This window comes from Emys orbicularis, chromosome 10 (assembly GCF_028017835.1).
Source record: "Emys orbicularis isolate rEmyOrb1 chromosome 10, rEmyOrb1.hap1, whole genome shotgun sequence".
Taxonomy (NCBI): Eukaryota; Metazoa; Chordata; order Testudines; family Emydidae; genus Emys; species Emys orbicularis.
The window spans coordinates 2,423,305-2,435,768 of NC_088692.1; the positions used below are offsets into that span (position 1 = coordinate 2,423,305).

Consider the following 12,464-nt stretch of genomic DNA (forward strand, 5'->3'; position numbering starts at 1 on the left):
AGATGGATTCAATTTGTACATTTAACCCCAGACAAAAGAAAAGAAAAGATACAAATAACTTTAGGAAGAAGTGTGAAGCCATAAACCACAGTGAGTTCTCTGAAGATCGCTTTTGAAAAAACATGTTCAACTATTTCCTAAATATCAATGACTAAACTAAATTCAAGAAATTAGTCCAAGAAATCGTTTCAAAGATTGTAAAAGGTTATATTACAATTCTAGCCTTTCTCCAAGGACACAGAGGGAGTCAGTTACGGAGCTGGGGACAGGATTCAGAACTCCTGGCTGCCAGACCTGTGCTTTAACCATTAGATAACACTCCCTTTCCTTGTGCATTTGCACTATGTACCGGATATATTAGATTGTGTAATTGTATAGCTGAAGACAGAGGGAGGTGAGGAGAAGAGGCTGAGTTTTCATTCCATTTCCTTCATCACTTTCCCATGCGCCAAGGCTGGGGTTGTCAAAGCAGCCTAAGGGAGTTGGATTTGGGTGCTTTACCTCCTTAGGCATCTACATGCTATTTGTGCTGATAAGAATTAATAATAACAAAGGCCATGGCAGAGCTGCTCTATGAATCAGCCAGGGAGAGAACATAAGAACGGACATACTGGGTCAGACCAAAGGTCCATCCAGCCCAGTATCCGGTCTTCTGACAGTGGCCAATGCCAGGTACCCCAGAGGGGATGAACAGAACAGGGAATCATCAAGTGATCCATCCCCTGTCACCCATTCCCAGCTTCTGGCTAACAGAGTCTAGGGACACCATTCCTGCCCATCCTGGCTAATAGCCATTGATGGATTATCCTCCATGAACTTATCTAGTTATTTTTTGAACCCTGTTATGGTCTTGGCCTTCACAACATCCTCTGGCAAGGAGTTCCACAGGTTGACTGTGTGTTGTGTGAAGAAATACTTCCTTTTGTTTGTTTTAAACCTGCTGCCTATTAATTTCATTTGGTGTCCCCAAGTTCTTGTGTCTTATTTACTTTCTCCACACCAGTCATGATTTTATAGACTGCTATCATCTCCTCCCTTAGTCGTCTGTTTGCCAAGCTGAAAAGTCCCAGTCTTATTAATCTCTCCTCATATGGAACCTGTTCCATACCCCTAATCATTTTTGTTGATCTTTTCTGAACCTTTTCCAAAATATCTTTTTTGAAATGGGGCAACCACATCTGCACACAGTATTCAAGGTGTGGGCATACCATGGGTTTATATAGAGGCAATATGATATTTTCTGTCTTATTATGAGAGGGTCATTTACAAGGTGAACCATGCACTTTGACACCCTTCTCTATATGAGAGCCCTCGTGTGGTTGCCGCAGAGTGGTGCTAACTATTTATACATTTTAAAAAAACCTTTGTATTAACTTGATAAATGAGGTTAATGTCAATTTATTGGAGTGTACATTACGTGCATTACAAAAATCCATGGGAAAACCCATGTGAGCAGTAATTAGTATGATATAGGAGACACTTAGCAGAGTGTAACATCCTGGCCATTTCGTCGGAGCTCCTGTCAAGATACCCAGAACAATCACAGCGCATTGTGGCTACATTGGGACACAGATGCCATTTTTGTGTTATAGTCCTTTTTATTTATTTATTTATTTTTAAAAGGCCTGGCTTTCAAAAGTGGTGATTTTGGGTGTCCAACATGGGACTCCTGAAAGGGGCCTGATTTTTGGAAAGAGGTGAGCTCCCACCCTCTGAAAACCAGGCCCCTTTAAAGTATCTCAAATTGGGCATCCAGAAAGCACTAGTCACTTTTGAAAATGTACATCTAGGTATTTTTGAAGTAAAATCACAATATGTTCTGCACTGATCAGTAGCTGTTTTAAATGCGTTAAGTAGGTGCTGCACAGCAAGCCCAGGACCAGAGTTGGTTTGCATGAGCAAAAATAGGAATTTAAAACAAACAGCCTCACAACATTACAACTGTGACAATGCCCCAACACTGGCAACGCAAAACGAACAGCCTCTATTATCCACTCCTACCTGAGTAAAAGGAGGCTTCTCTCATACATTATTAGAATCATAGAATCACAGGGCTAGAAGGGACCGCCAGGGTCATCTAGTCTAATCCTCCTGCCAAGATGCAGGATGTGTTGGGTCTAAACCATCCCAGACAGAGGCTCTCCAGCCTCCTTTGGAAAACCTCCAGTGAAGGAGCTTCCACGACCTCCCGAGGCATCTGCTCCATTGGCCAACAGTTCTTACAGTTAGGGAATTTTTCCTGAGATTTAATCTAAATCTGCCTTGCTGTAGTTTGAACCCATCACCTCTTGTCCTGCCCTCTGCGGCAAGAGAGAACAACTTTTCTCTGTCTTTTTTGTAGCAGCCTTTCAAGTATCTGAAGAATGCTATCATATTCCCCCTTAATCTCCCCTTTTCCAAACTAAACACACCCAGTTCCTTCAGCCTTTGCTCATCTGGCTGCATTCCAGCCCTTTGATCATCTTTGTTGCTCATCTCTGGATCCTTTCTAGTTTCTCTACTTCCTTTCTATACATTGGTGACCCAAACTGGACACAATCCTCCAGCTGAGGCCTAACCAGCGCTGAGTAGGGTGGTAGTCTCACCTCCCATGACTTGCATGTTATATCTCTGTTAATGCAACCTAAAAATGCATTGCTTTTTTTGCAACAGCATCACATTGCAGACTCATGTTGAGGTTGGGATTCACCACAGCTCCCAGATCCTTCTCAGCCATGCTGCTGTCAAGCCAGTTATCCCCCACTCTGTATTTGTGCATTTGGGTTTTCTCCCCTAAGTGCAGCACCTTACATTTGTCTTTGTTGAATTTCATTTTGTTGTCCATAGCCCAGTTCTCTAATATATCAAGGTCCCTCTGAATTTTAGCTCTAGCACCCAAAGTTTTGGCAAATCCCTTTCCCTTCTCCCTTCCCCCCCGCCCGCAGCTTTGTGTCATCTGCAAACTTGATCCGTCTGCTCTCTATACCTACATCCAGGTCATTAATAAATATGTTCAGCAATACTGGCCCCGGAACAGATCCCCATGGAACCCCGCTTGAGACCTGCCTCCAATCCGACATCATTCCATTAATAGCTACTCTTTGTTTGCAGTTGTTGCAATTACGTCTCCATATATTTTATTAATTACTAATATTACAGGAGCTTGGAGATGCCTTTAACAAGATCAGGGCTCTATTAAACTAGGCACTGCACATATACACAGCAAGAGACAGTCCCTGTCCTGAGGAGCTTGCAATCTAAACAGAGGAGAAAGGGAAACAGGCACAGAGAGAGAAAGCAACTTTCCCAAGGTCACAGGTAGAACTGGAATAGAAGCCAGGCCTCCTGACTCCAGGCCCAGTGCTCTGTGCACTAGATAATGCGGCCTCCCTGTATGCACATGGCATATATAGAAATGTGGGGGTAACATTCAAGCCGGATACTTGTGCCTTGGTAAGTAGCCGTTGTTTTACACCCAGGGCAGGAGAGAAGGGTTGAGCTCCATCCAGGAGGTGACTCCGTTTCAATCAGTGGAATTCCAATAGCAGCGAGTTTAGTTCAAGGTGTTTGATGGACTTCTGAGTTAAATCATCCCCAGGTGGGAACTGGGGCATCACCTACTCAAGACAGCTTTAGAACAAAAACTCCCCTTTGTAATTTGCAAGCGTTTGATCCACATGCTGAAGTGATTGGCTCCCCTGTGCCAGTACAAAATGTGCCGTGTCTACAGAGAGCACGGGGTGATCCCACCTACATCTCAGCTCAATGGGTTACTCTCTGCCAGTTGTCTATATATTCCCTAGACTAACAATAACAGTTTGCACTTCTAGACCACATTCCATCCACGGATTCAAAAGCATTTGACAAATATGGATTAACCCACATAGCCCTGCTGAGAAGTAGGTGTCATTATCCCATTTTACAAATGGTGAAACTCAGACACAGAAGTGCAAAGATTTGCACAAGGTTACACGACTGCAGAGTGAGAGGTTGTAACTCCTATTGCCATGTTCTCACCATTCAACCACACTCATCTGAATCTCTGTATTCTAACCACCAGGAAGTTAGCGTATTATCCCCCATCTATTCACAGCAGTAAAGCCTAGAGGATCCCTTTCTCCTGTAATAATCCTCAGGGTCTTCTCCCTTTAAAACCAATGCTACATCCCACAGCAATCAGCCTCAACTCGGGATTTTCCAGCCTTCATTAGCCATCCCGAATTGTGTACAGCAGTAATGGAAGCAGCGACCGTACATGGAAAAATTCCACATAAGCCTCATTCACATGCAGACTTCCACCACTATTAAAGCGTCACAGCTCGGGAGATGCCAGACGACACACCGCTCCTATGCAGTTATACAATGCCCGACTCCGAGCTGGTTCACAGCACACATTTCACTTTCACCCATCACAGTGACTGCTCTTTTACTCCTCCCGCGCTGCTCGCAGGCAATGTGGAAGCTGTCACTTTGTACAGCCCTGAATACAGGTACTCGAGCCATATAAACACATCGCCGTTCTAATAGAGAACACTGCAGGCCTCTATCAAAAAGAAAGAAAACAACCCTTCCCCAGGACAGTTTCTCAAAGAGTAGTTCTCAGGAGCTGGTTAAAGCAATCTGTCCCTCTGGGTAAATACTGGCTACATGGATGTTCAAGGCAAACTGGGTATTTGAGCACAGGCATGTTTGAAAGGTCCTGGGTCTGGCAGGCAGTTTGTGACCCAACTCCCTTCAGAACCATGGTCTGTGGCTCTTGCTATTTAACCGCAATCCAAAATCAGAACTTCCAGGAATTCCACTTTCCCGCTTCCACTGAGACTTTTACTTGTGTGTTGGAGGCCATGGGCTCGAGTCTTTAGTCCAGCCGTGATACACCTGGTGCAGAAACACAGGGGGTGGGACTGGAACCACCTGTCATGGGGGGACACTCACCTCTCGTGAGTGCCTCCTATGGGCTGGGTGTGGTACTGTGATTTTTCTTTTTTGCTCTTGATGCCCCGTCAGCTGCCGACCTGGCCGGGCAGGTCTTCAGTGGCGCAGCCCTCTGGCCAAGTCACACAGAGTCAATATGCATAAATGAATGTCTCCTGGGGTAACAAAGGTCCAGCTAGGACTATCACTGTACCCTTGTTAGTGTCTTCAGCCCCGTCTCTGGGCTCAGTTCTCAGTCCCTCCTGGGCTAACTTTAAGTCCTTCTATGCCCTGTTCTAGAGCAGCGCCCCCAGGGGGTTCTCCCTGGAGACCTTTTGTCTTCACTGGTTCTCACTGCCCCAGGTCTCCAGCCAGGTCATCTCTCAAGTTCAGTTCCCTTCTGGGGGGTAACTAAGAGTTCACTAGACAGTCTGTCTGCCCTCACCAAGGTCATCAGCCCCATCCCTAAGCCCTTTAAATTCCAGCCCTTTGCTTGGGCTTCTAAACAAGCTTAGGCCACTTCCCCAGTGGCTGGTGGGGGAACCCAGGTCCACCCACTACTCTGGATCCCAACCCAGGGACCCTATGAACAGTAGTCATGCTCTGATCCCTTTAACTCCTTCAATTAGCTGCTGCTGTTTTCCCTGGGCTTCTTCCCACTGGGTCTCTTCCCTGCCACCCCAGCCCATAGGGTTACAGTTCTCAGGTCCACATTCTACTTGCAGAAAGCAAAATGCAGCCAGAACTCAACTTCTGGTTCTCTCTGAGGCTCCTGTGGCCACAGCATCCATCCTTGCCCCTCTGACCCCAGCCAGGAACTGACCTGCTCAGGCCCTGCCGCTCTTTTTATCCAAGCCTGCTGTGCTCTGACTGGCTACTTCTCTGCAGCCTTTCTAGGAAGGCCTGAAGGACCACCTTCACTGCTGCTTTCCTGGGGTGGGGTGTGGTAGGAACCAGAAGCCTCCAGCAGGGGACCTCAAAGGACCTGATACACCTTGTCCTACCACCTTTATTCTCCCCCAAACCTAGAGCTTGATGGGGACTGGTTGATCCTCATTGTAAGTAAGTGCAATATGAGTACAGTCACATGACTGGAATGTTAAAGTCACTGGATAAACCCTATTCAGGAACAATAGAGTGGGCCGCGGTGATACTACATCAAAGATACCATTGCCAATGTTTGAGTTATTGACAACCCAAAAGAACAGGAACTGGAATGTTTATGGATCCGTGTTCCAACTGGTCAATCACAAGACAGGGTGTTGATGGGGCTCTATTACAGACATCAAACCAGATGAAGGAACAGGATAAGCCGCTCTTTAAACATCTATCTATAATATATAGAAAGAACAATTGTGTTATCTGGGGGACATGTGCTACAGGTCTCATGCTGCCTTGTAGCTTCTAAACATTATAAATAACTTTCTAACACAAAAAGCATGGCAACCAACTCAGGGTAATTCTATATTAGACCTGACTGTGATGGATAAAGATGAATTGATCACAGAACTAAAACATGATGGTTGCCTAGGTACAAGTGATCACAACCTAATTTCATTTGCTATCTTCAAACAGAATACAGTCCAAAGCAGCAATACATATACTTCATATTTAGGGGCCAACCTGTCCCTGTTTGCCCTTCTGCCCCTTGTCTATGTAGACCATGAGCCCTTTGGATGTTGTAAATAGGCTGTTGCACAGTCTAAAGGTGTTGGTGGAGGGAGCTCAAAGACGTGGCATGATGCATACACAACCAGTAGAGTCTGAGCCAGTTTCTGTAGTGCAAAGAGGCAGGAACAGAGTCTGCCCTGCTACAGGTACCTAGCACAACGGAGTCTGATCTCCACTGGGGCATCTAGCCAGTGTGGAAACAGGATATTAACAGCCAGATGGCTACCAGCCTTGCAAAAACAGCCCATGTTGGGATTCAGGGGCAGAGCCAGGAGGCCACTGTGACAGTGAGTGGGGCTGCAGGATTTTTTAAAAATAGTACTAGATAGTTTTATGACCATTAATGAACATATCTAATTGTGAGAGATGAGCAAATGAACAAGGGATACCCCACTGTAATGAAAGCACAGCTGATCCCCTTCATTGGTCAGGAATGATTTCTATCCATCGGGATAGATTATGGAGGCTTTTGTCTTCCTTTGCAGCAACAGGCAATGGCTATTTCTGGGGGCAGAATACTGACCTGGATGGACCAGTCCATGATCCAGAAGGGCAACCTCAGCCAATGAGCAGCCTGAGGTCTTCAGCTTCCTAGTGCAGTGGGTATGAAACCCAGTTAAGTGAGGATTATGCTACTTAACCCAGTAACGCCACAACAGGGTCAGCTACAGAAAGGTCATTTAGCCACTCTCACATCAAGAAGGTGAGCAATAACTTTGGCTCTCTAGAAAGATGGTGGTGCTCCTAAAGGTTACACCTGGAGAGACCTGCATTTGGGACTGGGCGTAGTGAGGAAGGTGCCTGAGAAAGATGAATAGGCAAGACAGTGCTTAAAATATGGATAATTCAAACAAACTGGGTCTGGTTGTCTTCTCATTCACACCTGGTTTACACTTCTGTAATAACTTGGAGTTACTCCCAATTGACACCAGCGTAAGGAAGAGAACAATTAGGAGCACTATATTTAATGTTGTTGAGTTAAATTAAATCTGATGGAAACCAAACAGCTGTTACTTTTCAGGAACCAAAGCCCAGCTCAACTATTTCCTTTTCTCCATAGAAGTTCTGTGCATTTTCCCCTTTCTATATTAACGATGAAGTCAAAGAGGAGGAAAAACAATGTATTATAAACCACCAAAGAGGATGCACAGGAATAAAATATATTTGTCAAGTTTGAGCAAGAAGCACAATAAGGTAGCTTAATAAGATATTCACCTATTCTACAAGTGATAATTAAAATTCAAACACTGCAATTTAAAACAAAGGCCACGTTAGCATGGTAGTCTGTGAACTCCTGCCTAGACTCTAGATAACGAGTCAACCATTAATTTGTATTTTCCAGTGTGGGTGTCTCTACATAGGTCCTTTGCTGGTTCATTCAAGATTTATCTTCTTTTGCCTATGGGCTTTCTACAGTCATGTGATATAAATTGTTCCCACGCAGCTACTGTGCATGTATAACGGACATATATTTAAAACGCATCAGAGAGACAATACAAACTCAACACTCTCTTTGGCCATTTGAATAATCTACCATAAGCACTCAGGTGGAGAAAATCTAACATGTAACAGTTTGCCATTTAATTTCTTTGCATAAAATACATTAAAAAGCCATGAGCATGAACGGTTCAAGACAAGTTCTCTTTCCCACGCATGGAAAACACCTGTTAATGTTAACAGCATATTCTGCATCTTTGGGCTCACCATTTTCATTTCCAATGAGTGTAGATATAGGGCAAAATTCAAGTATTTCCAATCCAGGAAAATGAATATCTATAACTTCAGGTATGATTGAGGAGATATCTCCCTTAGAAACCAGTCAGTATAGCTTGTGCATAAAAAGTATTCCATGCACTATCTTAACAGCCATCTTACTGCACAGCAGAGACGGGTGGGTTTCAAAGTGACGAACATAACAGCTGGACAAAATATATTGAATTAGAGAAGGAAATTCAGAGCTCTTTTATTTCAGCAAAATGTCCCCTTCTATCTAGCTGAGAATGTTGATCTGCTGCTCACACTTTGCTGGAGGCAAATTTGTCTTTTCTAGCATCAGATCAGTGAACAGAGCACAAAACACAAACTAGTTTCTCGGGCAAATATCAAGGCGGTGCCTGTAGCATCCAGCGCTGTGCGGCCAGGCCCCTCCAGCGGTTCCACTGCCTTTGGAACTGCAGTTTACTCATGAGCATTGCGTGGCTCAGTGGTTAACAGGGAAGGGTCCCTTGTAGCTCAGCTACGGGCTCAAAACCAGCCAAAGGGAGCGGTGGCCAAACTGGCCATTACTCCAGTAATGCCCCAGTCAGAATAGAGGCCCCATGGTAGTGGCTGCTGCACAAACACAATGGTAGACAGAGTCCCTACCCAAAGGCCCCAGCCCTGCAAATAATACTGCACAGGCAGACTGCCGGGGATTGAAACCAATGTCCTGGTGCAGCAATCCACTGCGAAACTGTCAGATGTAGGATTGGGGCCTCAAGAGACAAGAGGAAGGGTGGAAGACAGGAATACGACATAGGAGTGATCAGTGCAATGTCAGGCACTCTTCTCCTTAGTCATCTCAGATTTCATCCCTGACCTATGGGGAAGGAATTGTGCTATTCAAATTGGCGCTTCAGCTTGATGCTGGGTGGCACCTTATTGACTGTGTTACACAAGAGACCGGGGTCTAATTTCTAAAAACAACCCAGCCCCGTTCTCTCTCTTGGTCTGTTCCAAAGCAGGGAGTTACATCAGTGAGGGTAGCACAAAAACAGTCATTTAAAAAAAATGTAACACACACAAAAATAAGAATTTCAGACATTCCTTGTGCCTCCCTAACACTTTTCACACACCTGGCTCTTTCCCCCTTTACCTGTCCCCATCCCCAAAAGAGTGACCGTTAACCACAGGTTCATTTATATACAATTAAGGCTTAATGCAAAGCCCATGGAAAGCAACGGAAATGCTCCCACTGACTTCAATGAACGTTGGATCAGGCTTTTAATACCATTTACACATACACACACGGAACACAAAAAGAAGGAACATGTTTTATATACTTGTCATCAAGTATTGAGCACTTTCAGACACCAAGGAAATAGGCACCTTAGAAATATCACAGCTTATTTAGCCGGTTAGAGAGAGAATTTCCCATTACAAGGTGCATAGCAGGGAGACGAATGGAGCTTTGTGCTGTAAAAGGCCATTCATGTCTAAGTACCAGCTTAACACACCTATTTGGTGGTTACAGAACCAGCTGCTGCAATTTATTTAAAGTTACTTCCCAACCTGGCTCCTCTCTTCACTGGTTACTTCTCAGGTATTAGTGCTTGGATTCAGGCCAAATTTATACTTAATCATGATTTTCCGTTCCTAATTAAAATAGCATGCAATAACTTTTGGTAGACATAACTCTGAAAAGTGGCAGCTTATGTAGATGCAGCATACTCAGCTTTGGAGCTTGTAGCCGATTTGGGCTGGAGACATTTGCAGCCAATGGAGAACACAGAAAAGAGCACTGCTCCGGCTGTTGGCAAGGAGGTTATGGAGTACACTACAGAGTGAAGTTCTGACACAGACATTTATGGACTTGGGAAACTGGATTCCAGTGAGTGATGGGGGCGCTGATGGGCAGGTGGGCATGGTAGGTGCTTCCTTCCAGATACAATATCTAATGCAGCCTTTCCTGGAGTGTGAGGTGTGGTCCCTTTCCCAGCTAACATGGTCAGGAAGAAGAGGTGTGTGTGTGACTGGTTCCGTTTCCTGGAAAGAGGGCTTAGCATACAAACATTTGAGACCTGCTGGTCTAATGGATTGAATCACCCAGTTGTAGTCCAGCAAAGACTGGACTAGGGGAGAGTATCTATCCAGACCCACGATTCATGGCTTGGAACAGGGACTAGGGTCTTCTCTAGCACATCACTACTTGACCTGCTTGTGTGTTATTTATCCATTCATACTTGAATTAGAAAAGGAGCATGGGCATCAAGGGAGACCGATAGCCCTCCCCATTTTCTCTGGTAAGGGGCAGCAACGGCGAGCGGTTCGGAAAATGACAGAAGTACGTGGTGCCCAAACTGGCATCGTGGGAAAGCTGAAACAGGCCTGGCATTAGGAGCAGCTCTAATCATGCTGTCTTCGGAACATCAGGGCTCTCAACCACTCACCACAACTTCCCCAGAACTAGAGAGATGCCCCACCCAAAGCCTGGAACCATCACCACATAGACCAGACAGAAACTGCCCGTGAATTTCCTCCACTGGCTGTATTTGTATCTAGAAAGTGTTAACTCCCACCCCATATTCCAACCCAGGGATTAGAGTAGAAAGGGGCCGCTTGTTCCTATTGATGTAAGTAAATCAGTGATTCTATGGAAGCAGGTGCCAGGCAGAAAAGTTTAACTTTAACCAAACGAGAACAGGTCTTGTTAAAACGGAAACTTGATTTAGCAATAATGGGAAACCTGCTGGGCTCTTTCTTGTGCGTCTGTCTGCAGTGGGAGGGATGGATCTATCTCCTTTTCACCCTTAAAGGCCCGGCCACAGTGTTGCGGACTGTGCCTGCCCCAGCCCGGGGAGGCTCCAGGCCCATATTACGGGGGTCAGTTCTCTTGGCATGGCTGGGGAAGGAAGGGGATCTAAACAGGCGCGCGTGTCCCTGCTCTGGAAGCGGGCTCCGATGGGAGCGGGGACACTTGGGGGAGCGCACACGGGGTAAGAGTTGGCCGGTGGCGCTGGGAAGCAAAGCGGGCGAGGGGAAGAGAAGCCCCCATCCCACCCGCCGTGACTCGATGTCCCCCCAGAGCGGGGCTAAGCCGCATAAGGGCTCGGCCCCTCAGCCCCCTGCAGCCAGACAGCCCCGAACTGTCCCGCGAACTGCCCCGAAGCTCCCGCCGCGGGCTGGGGACATACCTTCCAGGCAGCACGTTCTCCACAAGCCCGAGTGGGTCATCACCTCCTCGTTCTTCCGGCTGGTCTCATTGTCACTCGTGGCCTTAGTCCTGCACACGCCGCGGGAGTACAGCCAGTAGTCCGTGCCCACCGCGATGGTCATGAGACTGAAGGCTGCGAAGGCGCCCACGGTGGTGATCAGCATCTGGACGCCTCGGTCACACATCCTCATGCTGCTTCATCGTCCGCCGGCCGCGGGCGCGGGGAAGGCGCGGCGGGGCGCTGCTCGCCCGCCCGGCTCAGGCCAGCGCCGCTGGAGCCGGCCCCAGCCCTAGGGGAAGCGAGGGGCAGGGCTGGCGGCGCGGGCTCCTCTCGGCCTGGCGAGCTGCAGCCGGGCTCCGGGCGCGCATCGCTGTCCCCGGCCCGGTGCCCGTGGGTCGGAGCCCGGCTCGGGAGCCGCTCGGCTGCCCCCTCCCCGCGGCGCGGCTGCACTGGCGCGATCAAGGCAGAGGCAGCAGGAGAGAGGTGGAGATTGGGGGGTGCGTGTGTCGGGGGCGGGAGGGCTGCAAAAATAGCTCCTCTCGGGGGGCTGGGGAAGGAGGCACCGCTCTGAGATGGACCCGCTCCCAGCCCCTCCGGGAGCTCGCCCCGGTCCCACCCACAGCCAGCGCGGGGGGCGGGGGGAGAGGACAACAGCGGCAGAGGAAAGGCGCAGGGCCCCCGGGGTGCTGGAGGGACCGGACAGCTCCCGGCACAGGGTCTCCCCCGGAGTGCTGGAGGGACCGGACCGCTCCCGGCACAGGGTCCCCCCACCCCCCGGGGTGCTGGAGGAACAGCTCCCGGCACAGGGACCCCCCCGGAGTGCTGGAGGGACCGGACAGCTCCCGGCACAGGGTCCCCCCACCCCCCGGGGTGCTGGAGGGACCGGACAGCTCCCGGCACAGGGTCCCCCCACCCCCCGGAGTGCTGGAGGAACAGCTCCCGGCACAGGGACCCCCCCGGAGTGCTGGAGGGACCGGACAGCTCCCG

At 48.1% G+C, this 12,464-nt stretch overlaps 1 protein-coding gene across 1 annotated transcript in view; it reads right to left on the reverse strand.

The window, feature by feature from the left end:
- The window catches only part of CACNG3 (calcium voltage-gated channel auxiliary subunit gamma 3), a 62,228-nt gene extending 50,561 nt beyond the window's left edge, over positions 1 to 11,667 (reverse strand). The window contains exon 1 of the mRNA XM_065412454.1: positions 11,457 to 11,667. Within this exon, the coding sequence (XP_065268526.1) occupies positions 11,457 to 11,667 (211 nt within the window). The remainder of the gene's footprint in view (positions 1 to 11,456) is intronic.
- Positions 11,668 to 12,464: the final 797 nt, after the last annotated feature.